We start from the raw sequence: 26,044 nt of genomic DNA on the forward strand, positions 1-26,044 counted from the left end.
TTGGTTTTTTTGGTCCAGATATTTATAGGATATTAAGTAGTAATAAGGTGTACATTGGTTATAATAAATAATTTATTTCTTCTTTTCCTTTTTAATAGATAACAAGTTGCTAGAAAAGTCAGATCTTCATTCAGTGCTGACCCATAAGCTACAAGCTGAAAAGCATGACATCCCCAACAGGCATGAGATAAGGTATTTTGAAACTATCCTGTGTTGCTTGTGTCTCTTCAGTTGAAACGGGTCTCAGTTCAGCTGTCACTTCTCTCATTGAGAGGTACTGTTTCTGTGCTCCAGTTTTTGTCAGTTCCTTTCAGATAAGAACTTGTGAAGCAAGTAACTAAAATCCTCTCTGAGGGTACGTACCCACCCAGAAGGCTTATCAGTAGGTGCTGTAACCCTGAGAAGTCACTCAAGGCAGGTAACTGGGCCAATTCCTCCTTCAGCCTACTGGGTTCGCTTTTTCTAAATAATCACACCAGTAAGCATTCTTGAGCAAATTTACATAGATCTTGTTAATACAGGATTGACTGGTGCATAAAGTGCTTTTTATACAACACAGGTCTCTATTTGATCCTTTTTAAGTTCAGTGGTTTTCATCATATTTTAATAGAGTGTGAAATTAAGCTAGCAGGTTGCAGCAAGCTTTTTTTTTTTTTTAAGAAAGGTTAGGAAAAACCTGCATTTTAATAGAAAGGATAAGTATTGTTTCATTAAATACGAACATATGTGTTCATGGTGGGGAGTTTGATGTGTTTACGTGGGTCATTCATGCAAACTATTTTTTTTTTCTTTTTAAGGTTTTTTTCTTATTGAGAGAGAGAGTACGCATGAGCAGGGGGAGGGTTAGAGGGAGAGGGAGAAGCAGACTCCCTGCTGAGCAGGGAGCCCAACTCGGGTCTCGATCCCAGGACCCTGGGATCATGACCTGAGCTGAAGGCAGACACCTAACTGGCTGAGCCACCCAGGTACCCCGTAAGCTGTATTTCTTTTTGAGGGTCATGGTCCAAAAAAATCCAAAGTCAGACTTTATCAAAAACAGTTTAAATAGAATCATTCTATAGTCTTACTGTCTTTTTCCAGATGTTTATCATGTTTGCATATTAAATTTGAGGGTCCATATGGGAACAGTACCCATTATTGCTCTAGAATTTATGTACTTTTTTGCATATCAGCTAACAGCAACTGTAAGAATAAGTTGGTAGTAATTTAAGAGTTTTTTTAAGCCCAGAAATGCGAGGTATAGCCGAATTTATTTATACCTGTAGCTAAATCTGCTCTATAACTGCCTGCCATCCATGTTTCCTCATCTGGTCTCATGGCTGACCAGAGGGGGAAAGAGGAACAGATGGCCCAGCCCAGGTTCTGTCCTTGCTTAGTAATAAATTCAAGCAATCGTTCTTGGCCTGTGGCCCTGGGAGGCCTACTGTAGTATTTAAAATATTAGTTGCAATGTTCTGGTCAATATTAGGTATAGAAAATGCCATTTTACCTTTTTCATCTAAATTCAATCAACTGAAAACTTGAAATAGTTTGTTTCTACCTAGTTAGACTCTTGGTGACTATATTTCTCTATCCTTTCTTGGTCAGTCAAGCTCATTTGCTTGGAAAGTTGCTATAAATAAGTATACAACAATTCTTTTGACTGAATGTCACTGGAATGGTAATTTAATTGCAGGTCCTTCCTTTCCTAAAAACTCGAGTTCCTAATCAGGCCTCTCCTCCTGACCGCCTTGTTTCTATTAATGGTTTTCTTTATTTTCCACAAGTCATCTATGATTCCTTTTTCCCTCAGTGTCCTGCCCCTCCTCGTTGGTAGTCACTCACTCGGGCATGTTCATTCTTCACTCATACGCTCTTGTGGGTCTGTCCCTTAGTCCAGTGGGGGAGACCAGCCCGAGGGGGTGTTTGATGGTGCCATAAGGGTATTTACAGAAGATGGGCCTGGTGGTTTCTTTCTCCCTTCTGTCTCTCTTTAAGTTCTGTCCGTATTATCCTAGTTATTCTTAAAACACTACAACCGATGCTTAAAAAGCTTTATCTGGATCAATAATTATCTGAGTCCCTTCTGAAGTGTCTTAATCCCTTTGCTTTCTGCATAGATTGTAGTATGAAGTAGTTAATTCCAGGCATTTTCTGTGTGTGCTTCCTAGATGGTAGCATCTGGCAAATTGTTAGAAATACAGAATCTTGGGCCCCACACCAGACCTACTGTTTCAGAAAGTCGGGGGGGGGGTGGTAAAGCCCATAATCTGTAATTGGGTGATCCTGAGAATCACTGCTTTAGACCATGGCTGCTCCGGAGTCCATCCGCAGCACCAGGCGTGCAGTGAGTGCCCTGCTCTTCAGAGAAGGGACTAGTTTTACATTTGCATATTTCACAGTGCTTTGCATTAACATAAGAGGATTTGATAAAAATAATTTCTAGTCCTGCCTAATTTAGGATGGCTTCTTGTACAGTGTGTTCCACTTTCTAATCTCTTGGCTTCTACTTCGTGGGCGAAGATTGGGGAAGCATTAGGTTGCCTCAAAGGATGAGGCATTAGGATGGGCTTAGAACATGTCTTAAAAATACCTTTAGACATCAAGGGTGACGTCAGGAGGGGGTGTCACACTGCTCCCTTTCCCCTCTTGTTTATGATAGGGCATATGGAAGGGGCTCTTCTCCCCCTCCCTTTGGGGGCTGGTGTCCTGCTTTTCCAGTGTCTCCATCTTGTGCTTTCCCTGGGTGGTGGCTTAAATGTCTGTCATCTGATGGTTCTCCTGTGTAGCTGCAGCCGAAACCCCGGTCCTGAACTGAAAACGCACAGTTCAGTCACCTGCTATTTCTGACGTGGGATGCAAACCCCGCCGAGTCTCCAAAACTACATCGACTGTTGGGGGCGTCTGAGCTGAGTTCTGTGGCTTCAGATATGTCTGTCTGCTGACAGCTTCTACTTGTCCGCCTCTGGCTTGGACCTCTGTACTTGACATGCAGACTCCGGTACCCAGTTTCCACTCCACACACCCCCTCGGGTGTCCACACTGCACTCTTCAGGCCTCCTCCCAAGCCCTAGTCCTTCCCATCTCAGTAGGTGGCATCTGCATTCTTCTCAGTTGCTCAGGCCCAGAGCCTAGGGGTCCTCATCGTCTCCCGCCTTTCTCTTAGACTGCACAGCTAACTCAAAAGGCAGATGCTGTGGGCTGTCTCTTCAGAACGGATCTAGGGTCTGCCCGCACCTCACTGCCTCTACTGCTACCAGCTTGAGCTGAGCTGGCCTTCGGACAGCTCAGTAACAGGTCTCCGTGTTCTGCCCCTGCTCCCCAGCCGTCTGCTCTCCACTCAGCACCATGGCAGTCCTTTTACAACTTGTTATTCCTCTGCTCACAGCACTGCAGCGTCTTCCAGTCACGGTCCCTAGAGGAGCCTGGGAGGCTCTGCGTGGTCTCCCCACCTCCTCCCTGCCTGTCTTGTCTACCCTCCTGCACGCGGGGCTCCGCTCGTACTTTCTCCGAGGACACCAGCTGTGCCGCCTTCTCCAGGCCTTTCTGACCCTCGACGTTCCCTCTGCGCGGGAGGGCGCAGCCTCCAGGAGCCGTGTGGCTTGCTCCTTACTTTCTTCCGGTCTGCAGTGATGTTCTCTCAGAGAAGCCTTCTCTGAGTGCCCTGCTCGGAACAGGAGCCCTGTTGCTCTGTCCCCTTTACCCTGCTTAGTTTCTCTTCACGGCGTGTCTGACCGCTGGACCCCACGTGTTTACTTATTTGTTGTCTGTCTGCTCTTAACCGGTTATCGGTCGCCTGAGAGCAAAGCTTTGTGTTCACTGCCTTCTCCCCGGGTCCAAGGTCACCGCCTGGCACATAGTTGGCACTCAAACATTTGTCAAGTGACTGGACCTTGTTGTCTCCTCCACGTTTACCGAAACCTCATCTGGAATCCATGCTTTGTTTCTGACACGACCTGTGGCTTGGGTTGTGGTTGGTTTATTTGACCGTGTGTCTCATGTTTCCTACCTTCTACTTCTGGTCTGTAGTGGCCTAGAACCACCTGGGCCCGGAGAAAGTGAACAGCTTTATTGGCTGTGTTGTCATGTATAGGTTCGAAATTCTGAGGTTACTGTGTCACTGCCGGACTGAAGAGGTTTGGGGTCTGATTTTTTTTTTCCTTTCCTTTTTTGCACGTTCCTTCATCTGCCTGGTTTGGGGACTTAGTCCCGGACACGATGGTGCCTGGAATGATAGTCAGCTACAAGAGATGGCCCAGCTGAGGATTAAACACCAAGAAGAACTGACCGAACTACACAAGAAGCGTGGGGAGGTACCGATAGCCCCTCCTCGCCTCTGCTCTGTGCGGGCCCCGCGGTGGGGAGAACAGGCGGGCGGGCACTGGCACTAGAATCTGCAGCCATCCTGGCTACATGAGGCATCGTACTGTCTCTGGGAACGCCGCATCCAGAAAGCTGAGGGCTTTCCCTCCGTCAGCAAGAGGGCAAGCCACTGGGCTAACTGCCGGGCGCCACACTCCCAGGTGGCATGAAAGGTCCAAGTGGAGAAACTTCCGAATGAAAGAAGCCTGCTGCCTGTTCCAGGGCAGATCTCGCTAATACCTTCCTAAAGTGTTTGAGAGTGAACCCTGCAATTTCTGAAAAATTCATTATGAAAAAAAGTCCTGGGCTGTGTTAATCCTGGGTGGCTGTTTGATGGCAAATTGTGAGAAAATGCAAGTTCTCATCAATGCAGCTGAGTTGATCATTTTATCAGCTGAAGAGCGTGAAAGGTGGCTGCGGTTGGGGGGACAGACGGGTCCACAGCGGGAACCTGGCAGTGACCTGTGATATTTCCCATTGTTCCCATGAGCATCCCCATCGACCCTCCTGCTCCTCGCTGCCACCCAGCTCGTTTCTTCCTGGTGACTTGGCCCAACCCAGCAGGGCACCTTTTCTTTCTTAAAAATAAAAGAGCCCACTGTTGTTTAGTTTCCTGCTGAGGTCCTGAAATCTCTCACTGATGCAAGTGTTCTTCTCCCCCAGTTAGCTCAATTGGTGATTGACCTGAATAACCAAATGCAGCAGAAGGACAGGGAGATGCAGATGAATGAAGCAAAGTGAGTAGAGACGACACCTCTTCTGGGGCTGGCCATGGAGTTGCACTCTCTGTTTTACTGTACTTTTGTGGGCGGGGCCGGTGGTGATTGCTGGCAAATGGTCACCACAGGGGACTCAGCAAGAGTGTCATTTCTGTGCCTGCATAGCCTAGGATTTTTTTCTACCTGCTCTAAGGATGGCAGAGGCAAGGACAGTGCCCTCAATCTTCCAGGTTGCCAGTATGCCGCTGGGAGGTACCCTTGGCCCTTATGAGTGTCCCCGAAGCATTTGTGGCTCTCCCTGTGGCCACTGCATAGGAGAGCTGGCATCTTCTGTGGTGGAGATGGGGCCAGGGTATGTGAGCCTGTGGCCCTTGGAAACAGGGATGAGTTTGTCGGCAGGATAATCCTTGACCAGGGAGAAACCTGGGATTCCAAATCCTAGGACCTTTGAGCTGGAGGGGAGCCTGGGTTTCATCTATGCCTTTTTCCCTTGCTCTGCAGACAGGGGTCTCTAAAGGCTTAGAAAGGCATCTTTGCTCATTGAGTGATAGAACCGATGGAATGTGCAGAATTTCTAGCCTCCTTTTAAGCCCCTGTTAGTACTCTATTTAGGCATCAAAAGTTCCCTTTTCAGATCCTGCTTTTCTAGTCATCCCCTGGATGAATTTCACCCTAGGTAATTCCTCTCCTAATGGGCTTGTCCTGTAAACCACTGGGGCTAGGCTTGGCTAAATGAGATGTTCAAAAATGTGAAGAGTCCTCCGTGGCACCTGGTGTGATGGCTAAGGTTATTGTAGGGGGCCCATGCTCACAGAGCTCCAGCACCTGGCCAGGTGCTCTGGCTCCTCATGGGGCTCCGGAGCGGCCCCATTCCTCTTCTCCACGTCCCGCTTTCAGAATTGCAGAATGCTTGCAGACTATCTCTGACCTGGAGACGGAGTGCCAAGAACTACGCAGTAAGCTTCAGGACCTCGAAAGAGCCAACCAGACTCTGAAGGACGAATATGATGCTCTGCAGATCACGTTTACTGCCTTGGAGGAGAAACTGAGGAAAACTACTGAAGAGAACCAGGAGCTGGTCACCAGGTGGATGGCCGAGAAAGCCCAGGAAGCCAATCGCCTAAATGCAGAGAATGAAAAAGATTCAAGGTGGGACATCAGTCCACAGGTAGTGGTTTCCATTTTTAATAAAGTAGAGCCTGATTCTCTGAAAAGACAAAAATGAACCTGTCAGCTCTGATGAGGGAGAATGGGACAGCTGGCCAGAAAACACTAATAAAATCAGAAATCGCAGTGGTGCGTGTAAAACAGATTTGCGTTTATAAGAACAGTTTTACAGCTGAGCGGAGGACTACTTTCCAAAAGGGCTTTGGCCCATACAATTTTTGCCAGTGAATTCTTTTCAGTGTTTCAAGAAGAAAAGCTAATTCTTGAACAATAGAAGGTCAATCAGGGGGCGCCTGGGTGGCTCAGTCGTTAAGCGTCTGCCTTCGGCTCAGGTTATGATCCCGGGGTCCTGGGATCGAGCCCCGCATCGGGCTCCCTGCTCGTCGGGAAGCCTGCTTCTCCCTCTCCTACTCCCCCTGCTTGTGTTCCCTCTCTTGCTATGTCTCTCTCTCAAATAAAATATTTTTTTAAAAAAAAAGGTCAATCAGAATTAGAAAAAGATTGGAATTGCCCCCATCCCTAATTTTATAAAACCATTCATACCCATACCAAGGCTCTTGGTAGTATAACAAGAGGACTACAGTCTAACCTCACGAAATATAGATGTGAAATTCCTAAGATTCACTGGTACCTTTGTTTTTTGTTTTTTTTTAAGAGAGTGTGTACATGCACAAGGGGTGGGGTGGGAGGGAGCAGAGGAGGAGAGAAAAATCTTAGGCTCCACACCCAGTGCAGAGACTGATACTGGGCTCCATCCCACAACCCTGAGATCGTAACCTGAGCCGAAATCAAGAGTCAGATGCTTAACTGACTGAGCCACCCAAGTGCCCCAGTACCTTTTTTTTTTTTTTTTTTAATTTACTGCAGTCCTACTAGGATTTATCCCAGGAATTAAAAGATGGTGTATCTGGAAATCAATTAAATCTGTCACCTTGGATGATAAACTATAGAGCCACTTTAGTAGAGCCCAAAAATGCCATTTGTTCAAATTCAGTTCCCAGTCCTGATAAAAACCCTTGAACTTTGAACAAAAGCTTTTAATAAAAACACCTGTCTGCAACCAACAGCCCCTAGGGTTCTTAACAGGGAGGCCTTCTACCCTAGACACCAGGAGTCGGTCTTGGTGGAGGGAAATGTGTGTGTTGAAAATTCCCACGGAGAGTCTAACATACATATTGAAACCAGGAACAGAAGAAGGAAGGGCTCACTGTCTCCCAACTCTGACCAATGTTTTGGCCATCTGACGAGGTAGGACACAGAATGCAAGGCCACTAGAAAGGGTGGGGGCTCATGCTCATCCACCTAGAAAGCCTAAGCAAATCCACCAAGAAAACCAACACTAAGTGGTCAACAGATTAGAACATAACGATTTTAAAGCCATGTCTGTAGTTTAGGATTTGAGAAGATTGTTGCAGTTAATCTAAAAGAATGAAGATATAAGTGTCGTAAGTAATAATGATTACTAATCCTACCAAATAATGTTCAAGTTGATTTCAGAATCTGTATAAAAACTGAAAACATAAGGTGGAGGTAAAAAAATGTGATTATCTGCTCTTTATGAAAAATTTCTAAATAGTATGAGTACTTTCCAAACATTAAAAATAATAGAAGTAAAAAGTGGACTGTATAAAATTTTCAGATTTCTTAAAAGAACACAGAAATAATCAAGGAGGACATGCGATTGTCATGTAAATATCCTAACGTGGAGCTAATAAGACAGGCGAGCCCTCAGACAGACAGACATGAGGCACAGGGAGTCGCTGAAAGCAGGTGTCCTTGCGGTCAGGGAAGCTGGCCCAGAGGGCTGTTGGGAGGAAGGGGGAAGCCCCTTCACATTGTCCATGGGAAGCCCATTCCACCACCACCTGAAGGGCACCTGGGTGTGACCTGAGAAGTGTTCCCACTTGTTGGACTTCATCCTAAGCAAGTCCTGAGACTTGGTCACGGGTATTATTTTGTGATGGCACATTACTCATAGTATTGAAAAATAAGCAGTATCTCCCTACGGGGAGAAATAAATTGTTATATTTTCATACAGTGCAGTTTTACAAAGTCATCCAAAAATACACGTCTTAGGAGTATTCAGTGACTCGAGAAAATGCATATAATTAATATAACTGAAAATAAGATAGGAAATCTTTTCATAGGACATCATGCAAAATTTGAATGAATTCGAAAGATTAAAAAGGAATTATACCGTTAATGGTGTTTATTTCTTCGTGGTGAGACTGTGGCTTTTCTTTTCTCATTTTATACTTCTCTGTATTTTCTAACTTTTTTAAGTTTCTATCGTATTAAAAAATGAGCTGTCCTTTTTTATTCTGTCTTGTGTTTACATTTATTTTTTTTAAGATTTTATTTTTAAGCAATCTCTACACCCAACATGGGGCTCAAACTTACAACCCCAGGATCGAGAGTCACGTGCTCTACTGACCAAGCCAGCCAGGCGCCCCTCATGTTTAAGTAAAATAGCTTGGCCTATGCTGTGGAGTCTAAGGACAGCTTAAAGTCAGGGAACCCACCAGGGTCACCTGGAAGTCAGTGCAGTGTGTTGAACACCTGCCGAGGGAGAAGCAGGCAGGCGTGTGGTTAAGCTAAGGAAGGGTCCTTGGTCATCACAGTGGACAGGAGAATAATACAAACTTGCTATTGAACATGGGGTGCAAGGCATATTACATGTTTGCCCTTGTTCCTTCCTTTGGAATGTTTTCCTAGGGATTTGCCCCTGGGTGTATTCTCATCTGATTGCGTAGGCGGAGCCTGAGGTTTCTTCACTTTGCTCAGACTTTACTCCTTAGAAGCTTTCCCTCCTTCCTGCCGATCCCCAGGTTAGATGTTCTCCTTCTAGTAGCCTTTGTTTACCTGACTGATAGCATGGCACATTTCATGTTTTGAAGTAGCTGTTCATGTTCTGCCTCCCTCACTAGGCTGAGGTATTTGTCTTCACGGTCACAGTGGCTGATGTATTGGATGCACTTGGGGAATATTTGAACTATTAAAGAAGGTGCTTTCTTTTTGGTTATTTTAATGAAGGAGGAGCTGCAGGTGCTTTGTCCTGCCTGTGACCCTAGGTCTATCCTTTATCCCTCCCTTACAGCAGGTGCCTTTTGGGTAGACTAGTTGTTACATGCCCCACACTGAGATTCTGGTTTTCCCTCAAAGGTGGTTCATGGGTCATCTGTTTCAGCTAAGAAAAAATTATTAAGCTTTGTCATTCGTCCTGTAAAACTTAGTTTTCATCTTCCAGATATAAAATTTAAGAATGTAGCACTTAGGTCACTCAGTCGGTTAAGTGCCTGCCTCTTGATTTTGGCTCAGGTCCTGATCTAAGGGTCGTGAGATTGAGCCCTGCGTCGGGCTTCATGCTCAGGGGGGAGTCTGCTTGTCCCTCTCCCCCTCTGCCCCTCCTCCCACTTGTTTGTATGTGTGCACACGCACTCGCGCTCTTTCTCTCTCAACTAAATCTATAAATCTTAAAAAAAAAAAAAATGGGGGCGCCTGGGTGGTTCAGTCAGTTAAGCGTCTGCCTTCAGCTCGGATCATGATCCCAGGGTGCTGGGATCGAGCCCTGAGTCGGGCTTCCCTCTCAGTGGGAAGCCTGCTTCTCCCTCTCTTGCTGCCGCTCCCCCTGCTTGTGCTCTCTTTCTCTCTGTCAAATAAATTTAAAAAAAATTTTTTTTAATATAATAAAATTAGGAGTATAAGCTGCGACCTCATCCCTTCCCATGATTCAGATATGCCACCTAGAGGACTTCTCCCTGTTTTGAGAATTAACACTGTGGTAGAAGCTTTACAAAAAAAATTCCAGCAGAATTCTTGACTGGGGCTTAATAGCAGTGCTAGAGTCCGGATTAGGGGTTCTCCACATAGAGAGTGAAACCACAGTTAGAGATGAAATTGCCATGGAAGAGAAAACGAGGCCAAGGTTAAAAATGGAGGAGATCCTGGATTTAGGACTTGGGGAGAGACAGAAATTATTCTGACAAGGGGAAATAGTGGACTTGACTGTTTGGCCACATAAAAATTTGTCCACAGCCGAGGGGTGCCTGGGTGGCTCAGTCAGTTAATCAGCCACCTACTCTTGATTTTTGGCTCAGTTCATGATCTCAGGGTCCTGGGATTGAGCCCCATGTGGGGCTTCACGCTCAGTGGGGAGTCTGCTTGAGGTTTCTCTTACTCCCTCTCCTTCTGCCCCTCTCCCCCAGAAATGAATAATCTTAAAAAAAAAAAAAAAATTGGTCCACAGCTAAGACGTCTGTGTTCAGCCCTGGTAAGTGAAGCCATGTGCATTTTGACAGTTCAAGAATCTCATACCTCAGTTTCCTTATCTGTAAAGTAGTGCTGAATCTCAAAGCCCTGTTACAAGGATTGAATGAGTTAAACCCTGGAGATAACAATACCAATACCAAGTCAGAGACAAGTAAATTCTAAGTAAATCTTAACTGTTCATTTTCCATGCTCTTGATATGTTGGTGTCAGACTACTTGCTGCAGAAAGCCGGCTCTTGATGGTGACTAACCCTGGGTAAACCTGACTCGCCTGAGAGGCCCCAGGTCACGACGGGCAGGCTTCTCCCTTGCCAGTTCACTGCTTTCTCTGATGACATAATCCCTCTTCGGGGCTTTGCTCTGGAACCCTTTCTAACAGGGTTCCTTACTGACGTTACTGGTGTGGGTTTGGGACTTCGGTATCTTGGCCCAGGGCAGTTATTTTAGGTGCACTGATGGACTATTCCGATGTGTTAGCAGAGCTAGGAGTTCACTGAGGGCTGAGACGCCGTGCTTTGTTGAAGCAGACCTAACTAGTGGCTTCCTTCGCTAGGAGGCGGCAAGCCCGGCTGCAGAAGGAGCTTGCAGAAGCAGCAAAGGAACCTCTGCCCGTTGAACAGTAAGTAGAGCTATTCCAATCACAACTGCTCTTAGTAGTTGGATTTGCGCTTTTAAAGTGGTTTTGTCATGGTCTTATTTCTGTAAAACCGTTTTATAGATTGTAGAAAGGAACTAAAAGATGCAAGGGAGCCACCAAACTCACTGGTTACCTCCCCGAAGGTTGCTGCAGCTCCTCCTCCTCATCGGCTTTGGCGCCCTCTGAATGGATGACTTCTGCACCCTGAATGAATGACTGCCTTGCTGCTTCCCTCTTGACACCTTGATCCATTTTCTACCCCTCGCTGGGCCTCTTGGAGTGTATCGCTGGGCTGGGGTTCTTTCTCTTGCTCTCCGTTCTTGCACGGTGTGTGACTTTGAGTGGAGGTGTGGGCAAACCTCTGAAGCCTAACTGAAAACAGCCGTTTCTGGGAGCAAAAGGGATTGAATCTGTTTGGAACTTTCCCCGATCTGGAGTTGGGGTGGAGGATCTTCCCCAAGATCTGAAGCTTTGTGTTAAGAGCGGTGGATAGTTTAATGACTGAATTCCCTTTGCTTCTAGTTCACGGTGTGTTCCTTTTCTACTGAAAAAGATTCCGGAATATAGTGTTAGAATTGTGATTTACTGGGTTTTAAAATGTTTTTTGTTTTCTTTTAGAATTTTTTTTTTTTTTAATTTGTTCATTTGAGACAGAGAGAGATAGAGAGAGTAGGAGCAGTGGGGAGAGGCAGAGGGAGAGGGAGAAGCAGACTCCCCACCGAGCAGGGAGCCCGATGCAGGGCTCGATCCCAGGACCTGGATATCATGACCTGAGCCGAAGGCAGACGCCCAACGACTGAGCCACCCAGGCGCCCCTGTTTTTTGTTTTCTTATAAACGGAGGGGACTGGTTTGAATTCAATTAGAGGAGCCATCCACCAGACAAGGTGTTAATTTATAAGGAAAAAAAAGGTTTTCATACCAAGGCTGTGCTTTAGATTTAGAATATTTACACTTTTTCTATACCCTCACATGTGGAAAATAAATCTCAGATGTATTTTCCTGACACTATAAAGTAAATAAATGATTGACCTAGAAATGACAGCTTACAAAAGCATCATTTGTCTGCCTCCCAACTGTAGCATAAACAGATAACTGGGTGTGACACAACTTAGGTCAAGCATGCTGCCCAAGAGCTCGTAGAAAGGGGCCAAGGGAAGCTGACCTGGGAGTGCCTGACTGTAAACGCCTGTTTGTCGTCTGTGTGCTTCCCAAAGAGTGGAGTTTCTGGGGCAAAGGACATTTCTATCTTTGAAGGGTTGTGATAACCAGTTGCCACATCCTGGTATTTTCTTGTGGCCCTGGGTCTTTGCACAGTTCCAAGTGTCTTCATGTCTGTCGCGTTCTGAAAGCATTTGCATAGGCTCGGCTCCAGGTCGCTACTCTTGCTGTCTCTGCCGCTCTGCTGTCATCCTTGTGTGGACGCGAGTGACTCCCCCAAACTGCAGCCACGAAGAAAAGAAAGGCCAGCCTTGTTCTCTTTCTTCAGGCCTGCCTTTGTTCTCCCCTACATCCTGGCCTAGACTGGGGTCAGTTGCGTGGAAGCCTAAAATCAATAGCCAAGGAAAACAAATGGTCTTTGACTTGGTTTAACTTGCTTGGTAACAAGTTAAGTATATATTTACATAATCCAGATAATTAATCATGGAAAAATCTTGCTCTCAAGTTCTAAGGAGTCCTAACATTAGGTGATAAAGGCGTGGGTTGTTACGTTTTATTACTTTACTTCTGGTTGCAACTTGGTAGGAGGTCATTAAGACCAAAATAATTACTTGCCTTCCCCCCCAACCAGGAAAAAGGGGGTGGGGTGAATTCCAGAGGTGCTTTGTATCTGGCGGGATAAGGCGGGTAAACAACAGGGCATTTCTGTGGCTTGATTATTTCACGTGAAGCATGATGGACTCCCAAAACGTGAGAAGCACCAAGTGTTGCAACCTAAGCATAAAATACCCAGAGTCAAAAATGAATTGTGTTGAGATTTGGCTTTCCTGCTTCTATTATTAAGGCAGTATTTAAAGCCGATGTTAATGCAACCATTGACTCCATTGCCCTTCCAGCAAACCGTTTTCTTACTCCCCTGGATGTCCTCCTTGCCCTGTCATTTCCTTGTGCTCCAGAGCCGCCCCAGCCGTTGTCTGTGCCATGCTCAACCCATTGCGTGGGAACTGTTTTTGGCGAGCACTGTGGTCCAGTTGTTTGTGTGCAGGGGCCCTTAGCCACGAACCCGGCCTGAAGGAAAGAATCTCCGTTGGCACTGGATGCCTGGTTCTAGACTTAATAGATCATTCTTTCCTTGCTTTCCAAGTGGGAGCAATGTTTACACCTCAGAGGATCAAAAGATCACTTTTAAAGTTATTTTCAGCTGGAATTCTGGATTTGATGTCAATAGGTTAAACGTTTCTTTTAGTGTCGTTCAGAGCACGGCTGTTCCTTTTTCTCCAGAGAGCCCTTGGCCGTCTCTGTCACAGCCAAGTCGCGTAGGCTGCGTGTGACCAGGAGACGGTGCTGGCCTTTGTGGAACAGATTCACCACAAAGCTCCTGCCGAGCAGGATCACAGACTTGGCCTCTTGCCCTTCTTTCCAGGGATGATGACATTGAAGTCATTGTGGACGAAACCTCTGATCACACGGAGGAGACGTCTCCCGTGCGGGCCATCAGCAGAGCGACCAGGTAAGTAGCCGGCGCGGGCCAGGAAAGGAGCGCTCATACTGCAGTCTGACAGCACGTTTGTGGCCGTGGCAGGAGCAGCTCGATGCATCCAGGCCCCTCGCTGGAGCGCCCGGCCCCTCCTGCCTGCACAGCTGTGGAGATGGTGGGCTCCTGAGTGTCTCCATCTTCCTTAGGTCACCTTGTCATGGGAAGCAAGCCCCCCTAGCACTGCCACCACCCTGTGAGGTGGTGGCTTCCCACAAGATGGACAGTTACACCTTGTTGGGATGAGTATTTAGATCATACTGTTTGCTTCGTACTTGGGTTCCAGGATTTTTTCTCTTTGCTTAATAAAGCAGGACTGAAAAGATGGGGATTGGTTGTTAACAGCCAACACTGTTAGGTCAGATTGCCCGAGTCATTGTCTAAAGCACAGTTTCTAGGACAGTTAATTTAATGCGAGGGAACCTCGTGTCTTTTAAAACTAACGAAGCTGGGTCCTCCCTCTTGCCTTCCCCCTGTTTTCTGATGGTTTGCTCCTCTGAGGGGTTTCTTCGCTGGGGTTTGGGGACTCGATGGGAAACATACTCCCAGGTACCTATTTTTGTGGACTGTTTTTATTGATGAATCATGGGCAAAACGTTTCTAAGGTTTAAACCTATCCTCCCCTCCTCTTTAGTAAGCGACTCTCGCAGCCTGCTGGAGGCCTTCTGGATTCTATCACTAATATCTTTGGGTAGGTTAGAAAACTTTCACCTTTCCTTGTTAATATGTGTGAATATTCATAAGTATTGTATATGATTTATCACCATTTTTTAAACGTATACCAAAATTTCTGTGGTGCCGAGCGTACAGATGCTTTGACTTCAGCTTTTCACCTAGCTTCTTCCTTTTTTCCTCCATTTTCTTTCTCTTACTCTCGCTGCGTGCTGATCTGGCCTTACCTTTAGTCTGTCCGAGTCTCCCCTTCTGGGACATCACTCTCCTGATGCTGCCAGGTGAAAAGAATACCTTCTCAGCCTGGCATGTGAGCGTGGCTCCTTGATGATTGTGCTGATTGCCGCTTCATCCCCTTCGTTGGATGTGCTTGCGTCTCCCAGGCCGCTGTGCATGTTCCTGGGAGCGCTGTCAGCCTCTTGAGCGGGTGACGGTTAGGTTGAGCCCTGCACAGCAGTCACGCTCTTCTCCCTCTCTCCTCTGGCATGCATTTGACTCCGCCTTGGCCACACTGTACGCTGAGAATGATCGTAGCTAGGTGTAGACGTGACCTTGAAGTAGTCTTACCAGAATACAAATGAGCTCCCTTGGAGCAGGCAGTTATATTACGTTGAGAACGTTTTTGCAGCAGTTTATTGGCTGGGAAGCAGTTCTGGGGGATTGCTTTTCAGTGTTGGGTTTTGGAGTCCATGAGTTAGTAAGAGGTACAGGTATGTGCTGGATCCCTCTCCGGGTATCGTTTGGGTGAGGATGCCTCTGGTTGGGTGAATTGTTCTGTGGTTCGAAGAGTCTAGGAGGGAGAGGAAGCTACTGTCAAAAGTTGTCTTTGAATCCCTCCTGGGCGTTTGGTGGACAGGAAGCCTTGTGTAATCCTAATATTTTCCTTTATGTTACTTCTTAGGAGGCGCTCTGTCTCTTCCTTTCCAGTTCCCCAGGATAATGTGGATCCTCATCCTGGTTCTAGCAAAGAAGTGAGAGTGCCAACAGCAGCGACGTGTGTCTTCGTAAGTGCGGTTGAACCCCACGTGCCACCAAGCCTTGTGTGCTAACCGAGCTTGACCGTTCAAGGGTCCATTCTCTACAGCAGCTAGCTTTCTGTTATTTTATTTAGAGCAGTAGCAAGCTTTTACACCTGTTGGCTGTGTCTGATGGAAGGGTTTGATACATTTTGCTTAGGGACAGAATTTATTACAAACATTTTCTGTAATACAGGACTGGCTGAGAGAGCATCGCTAGCATGAGAAGATGGGACAAGGGAGAAGGAACTAGGGCTGGTGAGAAGTTACAGTAATTTGTGTCATGTTATCACTGGTGGGCTCCAATCTAGAGTGAGATTCTAGTCGGTAGTCTGTTCTGGAAGGTGGGTAAGGGCAGCTGTTTGCTCCGTGAATTATACCCATATCTGTGTGACTTCCCTTTGTTAGGAGCACAAGGTTGGAAGTAGGAGACAGTCCTGGGCAGAGGACACTGTGATGCTGGGCTCTCAGCTGGAGTTCAGAGCTGGGTGCTAGTAGAAAAGAATAAGCAGGTCCCAGCTGGGGGGACTGAGCAGAAATGGATTCAGGCTGGGGAAATGCGGGGTACCTGACTCGGGGCTGGCAGGTGGGGGTCGGGGCGGGGGGATGGAGAGGCAGAGCCCAGATAGCTGGGCTGACTCGTGGATTACATGGGGTGAGTTAGAGGAGCCAGCTTTCAGGGGAGAGAAAGACTCACTGTAAAAGTGGGAGGGAATTTATATGGGGAAGGCTTACAGTTCCAGGCATAAGGAGGAATTGAGTAGAGATTTCCACACAGTGAACCGGCTGAGTGATTTAACCACCTTGTATGTCACAAAGAGAGTCTCCCTCTGGATGAGGAGTTGGCCTGGGGACCATTAAGGCCCCTTTCTGTTCCACTCCTGTGAGTCCCTGGAGGTCAGTGATGATTGGTAAAAGGTCTGATTGCACTTAATGTCACAGCCCCTTCCTTGCCCTCAACTCCCAGCAGCCCATTGTTTTTTCCTGTCACATTGAAGTCGTGTGTATGGGATAATGGAGCAGCTGATAATTTGGGATTCTGTCAGCGTGTGTTTCTGAGAGGATACAGTTCACAGCTGACAAATATCCAACAGAACCAGCTATGCAGGAGATTGAAGAGCGGCAGTCATGGGTGTGATGGTGCATGATCTCAAGTTTTCAATCTGAGACCTCTTAAGTAGAAAGATATAAAAAAAAAGAAAAGGAAGGGAATCACATGGAGGCAAAAAGGTTGGTCACCAGCTTTTCAGCAGTGGGACACGAGGGCTGGGTCAAGATCAGATCACCAAGCAAAATGAAGTGATGTTTATATCCCAGTCGGTTAATAGTCATGCTTTCGATAATATTTCAGACATCGTTTTCAGTCCCAAGCAAATGTGACAGTAAGATTTTGTTTTCCCAAAATGATGTTTTAGGCAAGTGATTGATGACCTGTTTATTTTTATTTATTTATTTATTTTTTTTAAAGATTTTATTTATTTGACAGAGACACAGCGAGAGAGGGAACACAAGCAGGGGGAGTGGGAGAAGCAGGCTTCCCGCGGAGCTGGGAGCCCGATTTGGGGCTCAATCCCAGGACCCTGGGATCATGACGTGAGCCGAAGGCAGACGCTTAACGACTGAGCCACCCAGGCGCCCCCCAATGACCTGTTTAATAATCTAATATTTATAATCCACATTTTCCACAGTCTTTTTTTCCCCTTTTTATTATGGAAATTTTCCAACATTTGTGCGATAGGGAGTAAAAGAACTTCCGGGTCCCATCATCCATCATCCTGTCAGGCAGCCCCAGTTAGCTACGTCTGCCAGTTTTATTCTCTCTGCCCCACACACTTTTGCCAGAGCAATTTAAAGCAAATCCCAGACATTGTAGTTCATAAAGATTTCAGCATCCATAGTCTGTTTTTTTGTTTTTTGTTTTTTTTTTAAGATTTATTTATTTTAGAGAGGGTGGGGGGGCGGAGGGAGAGAGAGAGTTCCAAGCGGACTCCCTGCTGAACACAGAGCCTGATGTGGGGCTCAGTTGGACGCCCAACCGACTGAGCCACCCAGGCGCCCCCATAGTCCTTTAAGAGAGGTTTTAGTGACATCTGGTATTCTTTTCTCCCATTCTAGGAGGGCATGCTTTTTACTCCATTTCCCTTCCCATCTTGAACACAAAAAAAGATGCCATCTTTTCAGATTGTTCTAGTTTGGATGCCAGTCTCAAAAACTTCCCTGCGAAGGGGTGCCTGGGTGGCTCAGTCGATTAAGAGTCTGACTCTTGATTTCAGCTCAGGTCATCGGCTCGGGGTCCTGAGATCAAGCTCTCTGTTAAGCTCCGCACTCAGTGGGGAGTCTCCTTGGGATTCTCTCCCTTCCCCTCTGTCCCTTCCCTGTGTGCGCTCTCTCTCTCTCCAAAATAATTAAACTTTTAGAGAAAAAGAATTTCCCTGTGAAGAATTTATTTTTTTAAAGATTTTATTAATTTATTTGACAGAGAGCACAAGCAGGAGAAGCAGCAGGCAGGGGGAGAGGGAGAAGCAGACTCCCCACTGAGCAGGGAGCCCAACGAGGGGCTAAGTCCCAGGACCTGGGGATCATGACCTGAGCCGAAGGCAGACGCTTAACCGACTGAACCACCCAGGCATTCTTCCCTGTGAAGAATTCAAATTCTCCCAAGTGACACCTATTTTATTGATGGCCTATTCACGATCATGCACAGTCCTGGGTCACACAACTTGGCGGAAGTCCTTTTCTATAGATGAGCAACTGAGCTGAGACTTCAGAAAGTTAAGAAACTTGGCAAAAGGGACCCTACTAGTACACACTAGTGCCGTATTGTTTCCAGAACTGAATAGAATCCCACTGTAGCACTGATGTATAGTAGCAGGACTGGTATCTGCTCGTATTAGGACTCCATATGAGGATATACTCATATTAGGAAAGCCCATAAAGACTTTATCATGAGAAGCCATGCTGTACTTTGACTACATAGTTTAGCATGTAGCATTAACATAATCTGGACCAAAAGAGAGGCAGTTAATCAGAGGCTTACTTTTAAGCTATTAAGATCATAGTAGAAGACAGACTGAAATTTCATTTTTCTTAAGAAGAAATACAATTAATGCAAAGAGAAACTTCAGGCAGTTAGTCTACGGGGATTTTGAATACTCTTTAAGAAGGTTGCAATGTATTTAAATAAGTGGAACTGTGAGTATAAGAATAAAATGGTAACAATCTTAGGAGACCCTGGGCTAGGAATCCAAGTTAGTTTATGAGCAGATCTCCTTCATTTCTGGATGAGTGTCGTAACACCTTTGGTTAGGCATCCAGAGTGTTCATTTGTACTGGGCTTTCTCTCGGGAATGACCATGATGGGGGCTGAAGCAGGGTGCTTGTCTTGCAGGATGCTCACGATGGGGAAGTCAACGCTGTGCAGTTCAGTCCAGGCTCCCGGCTGCTGGCCACAGGAGGCATGGATCGGAGAGTTAAGCTTTGGGAAGTGTTTGGAGGTGAGACCCCAGAGTGCAAAGAGCCTGCATTGGTGACATCTGGTTGACCTTGCTTTCAGGCAATTTTTAAATCATTCACCTTCTTCAAATAGCCTGTATTTTGTGTAAGGAATTACCTGACCAAAGCATTATCACCATCTCAGATGCTATAGCTGAGTGGGTATTTGCTCGGGGTTTTAAAGTAGTGACTAGAAAATGCTCTTAAGTTATGGATTCGTTAGTGTTTATGTTTTCTCAGATATAATTAGAACATCTTCCAAGATAATACAGGCTTTAGAAGCAAAATAAAAAGTCTTAAAGTCGTAGACTTTAGAATTAAACTATACATTGAGCTGAGGTGTGTGCATTTAATAACACCAGTGGCTTTGGTCTAGGGAAAAAGATTGAGGTCACATCTAAGCTTGAGACTAAAAAGAGGGGTGTATCTTTCAGGAAAAATGTATTCAACAAGCCGCTTATCATCAAGGGCCGGAAGATCAAGACCTTGTTTCAGAAGTGGCTTCAGAGTACTCAGATGGGAAGCATTAAAACAGGAAATGGGACTTAATGCATCTCTTAGAATTCTGAAGCTGGGGATAGCTCAATTTCAGCATTTTGAGATTTAGTTAAATCTCACGGTTTTTTTTTTTTAATACAGCAAGGTTGAGGAATAAGGCTGAAGATTTTAATAAGAACCACTTTGTCAGCTTTCCATAGTTGTAGCACTTACATGCCCACTGTCCAACAAGAAGTAGATCCAGCAGGCCTTTGTCTGTGTTATTTCCCCCGATCCTCACCACAGCCCCGTGCAGTTTAAAAGGTGGGTATCGCCCCTACTTGACAAGACGAAAACATGAAAACTCAGAGACAACTACTTGATTTACATAGTTGATTTACATGGCTGGTAACTGATTAGGGTGGCAAGAAGGTGGCAGAACCAGGACCTGAACTGGGTCTTCTGACTGCAAAGCCCTTTCTTCCCACTGTGGCCTCCCCTGAGCTATAGAGCGGCTGAAGAAGCATGTGGGTGACTACTTTTGGTATGTTTAGAGCAAGAGCAATCTATTGATCCCTTTGGTTATAATAGATTATCAATAAAGCATCAAATTTATCTGCCCTGGTCTTTTTTTTTTTTTTTTTTCCTGGAAAGTGACTCCATAGTTAAATCCCTGGCAGATACAGGTAGTTGAAGCCCATGAAAATTTGTGCCGTTTTACCCAGAAACACCTTATGAATGATAATTGTGAAAATCACGGTAATACAGTAATAAAGGCATATCATAATAATAGTTTTATGAGATATGGGTTTTTAAAATCTAAGCAGATCATCTGTTTTGATTATGTCTTGTGATTAAATAAAAATAACTCTAGAAATACTTTTTACTTCCTGGTAGTAAAAGCGCTTATAAGAAAATTAGAACCAGGGCGCCTGGGTGGCTCAGTCGGTTAAGCGACTGCCTTCGGCTCAGGTCATGATCCTGGAGTCCCGGGATCGAGTCCCGCATCGGTCTCCCTGCTCAGCGGGGAGTCTGCTTCTCCCTCTGACCCTCCTCCCTCTCGTGCTCTTTGTCTCTCATTCTCTCTCGCAAATAAATAAATAAAATCTTTAAAAAAAAAAAAAGAAAATTAGAACCAACCTTTAGTAACAGTGTTAGGTTTTTGCTGCTGTGAAAAGGAAGTAAATGGAAATTAATATTGGCATAATTTGTGTCAATAAAATGAGAACTTTCTACTGGGTCTACAGAAATAACATAGACTGTTTGGCAGCACTTTAAATAGTTTTGGGGGCCAAATATTAGTTATGGCCTAATTATAGGGCATTTCTTCTGCAAATCACTTATTCAGTCGGCAGGTTTTTTCTCCTTGGCTAATATTTACTGAATCTTGGAAGAGACTAAGTACAAAAGGCCTTTTATGAAATAGTTTGGGGGTCCTATTTTTTACCCTTTTAAAGTATCAGAAGAATGGCATTTTCTGCCCAGTAGGAGCATCTGTCCTTGCTCTATCAAAATTTTGCAGAAGCAGGGTGCCTGGGTGGTTCAGTCGTTAAGCATCTGCCTTCGGCTCAGGTCATGATCCTGGGGTCCTGGGATCGAGCCCCGCATCGGGCTCCCTGCTCGGCAGGAGGCCTGCTTCTCCCTCTCCCACTCCCCCTGCTTGTGTTTCCTCTCTCGCTGTGTCTCTCACTGTCAAATAAAATCTTTAAAAAAAAATTTTTTTTTTGCAGAAGCTCCATTGGGATGTTGACATACCTTCCCTTGGTGCCCTCTAGGTAAAGAACTTTGGAAAGGATTTTTTTTTTTTTTTTTTTGATGGTTTGAAATCAACCTCTTATGTAGAATAGTATTTGTTGGTCATTTTTTACATTTTGGCAATGTGTTAACTGCCAGAGAAATAGACTGATACCTTGGGCATAAGCCAAAGCGATATTTCTTAGAATTTACAGCAATATTTTTATAAAGATCTAATCTAAATAAAGACCTGATTTAGTGGATATTGGCCTTTTCTGACTTTTGAAAATCTAATGAAAGCTAGGATCCAAGAAGAGGCATTAAATGTGCTATACAGGTATTTTGCAAATAAATTCAGAGGGTGGGCTTCATCAACCAGTTTAATAATCCTGACCCTAAATGTATTTGACAGTTCCAAACCAGTATTCATAGCATAATTATTACCAGTTAGAAGTATTAAGAGAAAGGGCTGTTCTCTGAAATGTTTCCAATTTTGTGCTCTCCTTTTATGAACTTCTTTTTTAAGATTTATTTATTTTATAGAGGGGGGTGGCCTGGGTGGCTCAGTCAAGTGTGTCTGCCTTCGGCTCAGGTTATGATCCCGGGATTGAGCCCTGCATCGGGCTCCCTGCTTGGCAGGAAGCCTGCTTCTCCCTCTCCCTCTGTCTGCCACTCCCCTTGCTTGTGCTGTCTCTCTCTCTCTGTCAAATAAAATCTTTTTTTTTTTTTTTAAGACTTATTTATTTTAAAGAGAGGAAGAGAGAATCTCCAGCAGACTCTGCTCTGAGCACGGAGCCTGACGTGGGGCTTGATCTCAAGACCCAGAGATCATGACCTGAGCGAAATCAAGAGCCGGACACTCAGCCAACAGACACCCAGGCGCCCCATCCCCTTTTATGAATTTGATTTGAATGATTCCCTAATTGTTTTCTGATCTTGTCATCCTTAAGGTACCTTTTAAAAAGGGGCTTAATCACATCATTTTGAGACTTGGACTCTTGTCAGTTTGTGCCTACATCATTAAAGTTCCCGCATGGGTGGCCAGAGATATCTGAGAGCAGGACCCAGGAGCCTCTGCTGGGTCTGTTGGTGAGGGCGGTTGTGGGGAGGAGAGTGCTGGCAGCCAGTTGGATTGCCAGAATCTTTGGTTCTCGGAGATGGGAAGTGTACAAATTCCAGAAACTCCAGACTAGCTTTACTGGCATTTTAAGGACTAGCCAGTTACACATAACTAAAAAAAAATTTCTTTTCAGACCCTAATGAGAATTAACACATAGATTCTGAAAAAATTTAGTAGTCAGGTTCTACAGAAGTGATTGTTAAATCGATACAAATAGTGATCAAACGCAAAGGTGTATTTATCTGAATTACTGAGAAATTGCAGAACTAAAGGTCTCTAGACAGATTGACATGTCTTTAAAATTCCTGCACTTAATTCTTTGTAAAGCGAATTGGTGATTCTAAAGTTCTTGAAAAGAACAACATAGTGCCTGCGCAGTGCTGGGCCCTGCGTCGGCTTACACACGCATGGCCCCTCCAGCTGACCAGCTGTCTACTCTTGTCTCACTGCTGTGTTTGCCCCGCTGCTCTGAGATGCTGCCTCAGTGCAGGACGGCTGCTCTTTGTAGCCTCTAATTGGCTGCCACTGTGTTTCAGGTGCCCCGTTGTAACGTCGGTGTTGGCCGTACTTTCCTTTCTCTCCTCTCTCTTTCTATCCAGATAAATGTGAGTTCAAGGGCTCCCTGTCTGGCAGTAATGCGGGAATTACGAGCATCGAATTTGACAGCGCTGTGAGTATCCCGTGTCTGTGGAAATGAGCGCGCTTGCTTAGAAACCATTTAAGACATCCAGTTCCTGAAATTTAAAAATTACTCAGACGATTTCCCTGCTGTTCTCAATCTTAAGTCCAAATCAGTGTTAGGTCAGGATGCAGTAGATTATAAATTCTGTGCTGGCTGTGACCGCATTGAAGTCTGGGTGGGGAAGGCAGGTCTGCGGTTCCCCGGCCAGTCAGTGCTTCTGCAGACTTGCTAAAGGCCCCGGCTGAAGCCCCAGCGGTGCAGGGGGAGGGGAGGGGGCCTATCTAGGTGCATGAGAGACGGGCAGATCTCAGGGAGAGTAGTTGGGGGAGGCTGTGGGAGGAGAGAGGCCGGTGCCTCTGGGCTCTGCAGCTTGGACAGTGTGTAGAGAATTGGTATTTGCCATTGCTGAAGGGGGTGGAAGGGGTGGCTTATGAACTCAAGAGGACAAGTTCCAGTTTGGGCTGGAGAGTCTGCAACATTCCAGCAGGATGGCAGGATTGAGCAAGTTCAGGAGCAAAGTGTGGATTTACCGCAGTTGGTGGGTTGACAGAATACTGGGGTAACAGTTGGTATTCACATCAGGTATGCAGCTTTTGAGCATCCAGTAAACCTTTCTGGACTTAGCTCTTAGGGAATTTGTATTGTGTGGACTGAAATCCTCTATTTTGTCTAAAATTTGTCTCTCCCCCACCCCCCACTCTCCCTTATTCCCATAGGGATCTTACCTCCTAGCAGCTTCAAATGATTTTGCAAGTCGAATCTGGACTGTGGATGATTATCGGTTACGGGTAAGACCCAGTTAAGAAAGTTAGTATAATCTCCAAACTTCGTGAGGTTCTCAAGGCACAAAATGTAGGAAATGGCAGGTTGATGAATTAGGAGAATCCTGTTTTCCTGAAAATCACACTTGATTCCCCCTGCCCTTCCCTTTCCCCCTTGGGAGAATTTGTGTTTCCGTGTTACATTCTTCCTTCATCTAAGATTTAGTTTCAAAATACTTGCACAAGGAAGCCATCAACATTTCACATAAAAGACTCAGGGTGTTCGTGTTCCTAAGAACTAGATACTTGGGGCAGGTGTCCGTTTTAGCGGAACTTCAGCGATCCCAGCATTGTTGTAAAAGTTGTTATGTCTCCAAGACTAATAATGAGCTCACAGAGTAAAGCTGCAGGTAGGACATAGGAGTACATGAGGGTGCACTTAGGATAGCGAGAACCACAACTTTGACACAAGGTGGGAGCAGGTTGGAGGGAAAAGGGGAAGGTTGGGGTCACGTGAAGGAATTCGCATGCGGACCCAAAGTTGTGGAGAAGTTGCTTGGCCTCCACAACAAAGACCAAAACTTGGTGGTTATAGCACTTTGGTTCTAATGAAAAACAAACAGCTTAATTTGGAGACACATTTTTCTCCTTAAGCCTGAAGCGCTTTTCACGAGCTCATTAAGCAGAGGCTGTTGAAAGGTAAGAGGGAGGCTGAGCTCTCTATGAAGAAAAAAGTTTGACACAAGCTTTTGTACATCAGCCCGCACGAGGCATGGCGTTGAGAGCCTCTTCAAGGTAAATCTGCAGAGAGGCGGGGAGCTGCAGCAGAACGGTCCGTTGCCAGTGGTCTGATTTGATGATGCCGGGATGCGGCTAGAAGAATCTTTAAAAATGCACAGTTAACCTATCACATAGGCTCTCCATTTTCTTGAAGGAGCTGTAGGGAACATCATCGGTCTTAGATGCCAGTCAGTACCTCACAGGTGGTGGTGATCCTTCATTCTGAGTTGGAAGAAGATCCAGGGCTACACATGCAAAGTGTGGGGCATGAAGCTGGCAAAGATTACGTTCCCTTGTGAAAGCTGAAGAGCCCGCTTTGTGTTCTTGTCTGAATGGAGGAATAGGGACGTGGGCCGCTGGGCCCCCGCGGGCAGGGCTGGACCCTCTGCGGAAGCATAGTCACATCTGTTCCCACACTCGAACAAGTTTTCAGTTGCAGCCCTCTACTTCTGCACCCTCAACAGGGCCTAGCCCGTTCTCGCAGCAGCATGGTAATCGGCCGTGGGCTGTGCTGTGCTCTATTAACCGCTGATCACTTACTGGTCACCTGCGACAGGGTTGAATACGTCTGCGGTCGTTAGTTTGCCTGAAGGAGAAGGGACTTTTCTTGAGTGGCTCCTATGGGTCAGACCCAGTACCGAGGTATTGTATGTACCCCATTGCTTTTTCATCCCCAGGGGAACAAGGGGAGGTAGGGTATGGGGAAACCAAGGCTCAGATAAGCCCACAAAATTGCCTAAGGAGCCACAGCTACCAGATGGGAATGGGAACTGGGCCCCGTGCTCGTCTCTGCTTGACCTGGACTATTCTAGTGCGTCTAGAGACTGAGGTACAGCAGAACTGTCTCACCGGGAAGAAGGACATACAGTCTTCCTTTCCTTCTAGACCCTTGGAGGAAAACAGCAAGCAGTTGAGGGGTCAGCCAGTTGTGCAGGATGATATTTTTCATTGGTAAAAGAGTTGTATTCAGGTGGGCATCAGCCCTTGGGTTGGAAATAAGGACCTGGGGTGGGAGCCGGACCTGGAAGACAGAGATCATAATGTTGGGAAACTTTTTTCAAGTGAGCTAGTTTGCAGAGGTGGGCCGAGTTTCACGGGAGAGGCCGCTCAGGGTGTTGGAGCACCAGGCTTCAGCTGGGCTTGCTGACGGGTTGGGGGCTGGTGCCAGGACGGTAGCCTCCTTAGCTGGGCTAGCTGGCTTTGAGGGCATCTGGCCTGCTCTCCGTGTATGTGTGATGAAGATCAGGAGGCTTTTTTAAATGTCTTCTCTGTGCCCAGAGACATGAAACTCTTACAGGGTCCAGGAGTAAATAGGCTCCCTCTTGTAGGAGGCTCTGGCTTCTACTTAGGCCCTAGTAAACAGAGGATGTTGGAAGACACGGAGGTCCCTGTTCTGAAATTCAGGATCCAAGCCCTTAGTGTTTATGATAAAGGGAATGGTGTTGGGAGAGGCCAGACTGCAAGCAGCAGCCGGCTGAGTGCTG

General features: G+C 46.0%; 1 protein-coding gene and 1 non-coding gene across 7 annotated transcripts in view; both read left to right on the plus strand.

Moving 5' to 3' along the window:
* The window catches only part of ATG16L1 (autophagy related 16 like 1), a 37,450-nt gene that overhangs the window by 3,496 nt on the left and 7,910 nt on the right, over positions 1–26,044 (plus strand). For 2 of the 6 annotated variants that reach the window (XR_010410350.1, XM_045867709.3), the window contains exons 2-12: positions 99–192; positions 4,187–4,292; positions 5,005–5,078; positions 5,958–6,209; positions 11,049–11,114; positions 13,716–13,802; positions 14,461–14,517; positions 15,400–15,502; positions 18,903–19,008; positions 22,937–23,007; positions 23,736–23,807. Coding sequence is in view for 5 of the 6 variants with exons in the window: in XM_045867709.3 (XP_045723665.1) it covers positions 99–192; positions 4,187–4,292; positions 5,005–5,078; positions 5,958–6,209; positions 11,049–11,114; positions 13,716–13,802; positions 14,461–14,517; positions 15,400–15,502; positions 18,903–19,008; positions 22,937–23,007; positions 23,736–23,807 (1,088 nt within the window). In the remaining variant the exon portion in view is untranslated. Of the gene's footprint in view, positions 1–98; positions 193–4,186; positions 4,293–5,004; positions 5,079–5,957; positions 6,210–11,048; positions 11,115–13,715; positions 13,803–14,460; positions 14,518–14,731; positions 14,780–15,399; positions 15,503–18,902; positions 19,009–22,936; positions 23,008–23,735; positions 23,808–26,044 lie in introns of all 6 variants that reach the window. The other 4 variants (XM_045867708.3, XM_064587277.1, XM_045867710.3 and 1 more) reach the window with 4 other exon arrangements.
* On the plus strand, positions 16,411–16,685 carry LOC123840099 (small Cajal body-specific RNA 6). The gene has a single exon (XR_006789910.1). It is a non-coding gene; the product is annotated as a small Cajal body-specific RNA 6 (non-coding RNA).

Source organism: Mirounga angustirostris, unplaced genomic scaffold (genome assembly GCF_029215605.1).
Source record: "Mirounga angustirostris isolate CCGP_5_RB_7025 unplaced genomic scaffold, mMirAng1.0.hap1 SCAF_3, whole genome shotgun sequence".
Classification (NCBI taxonomy): Eukaryota; Metazoa; Chordata; class Mammalia; order Carnivora; family Phocidae; genus Mirounga; species Mirounga angustirostris.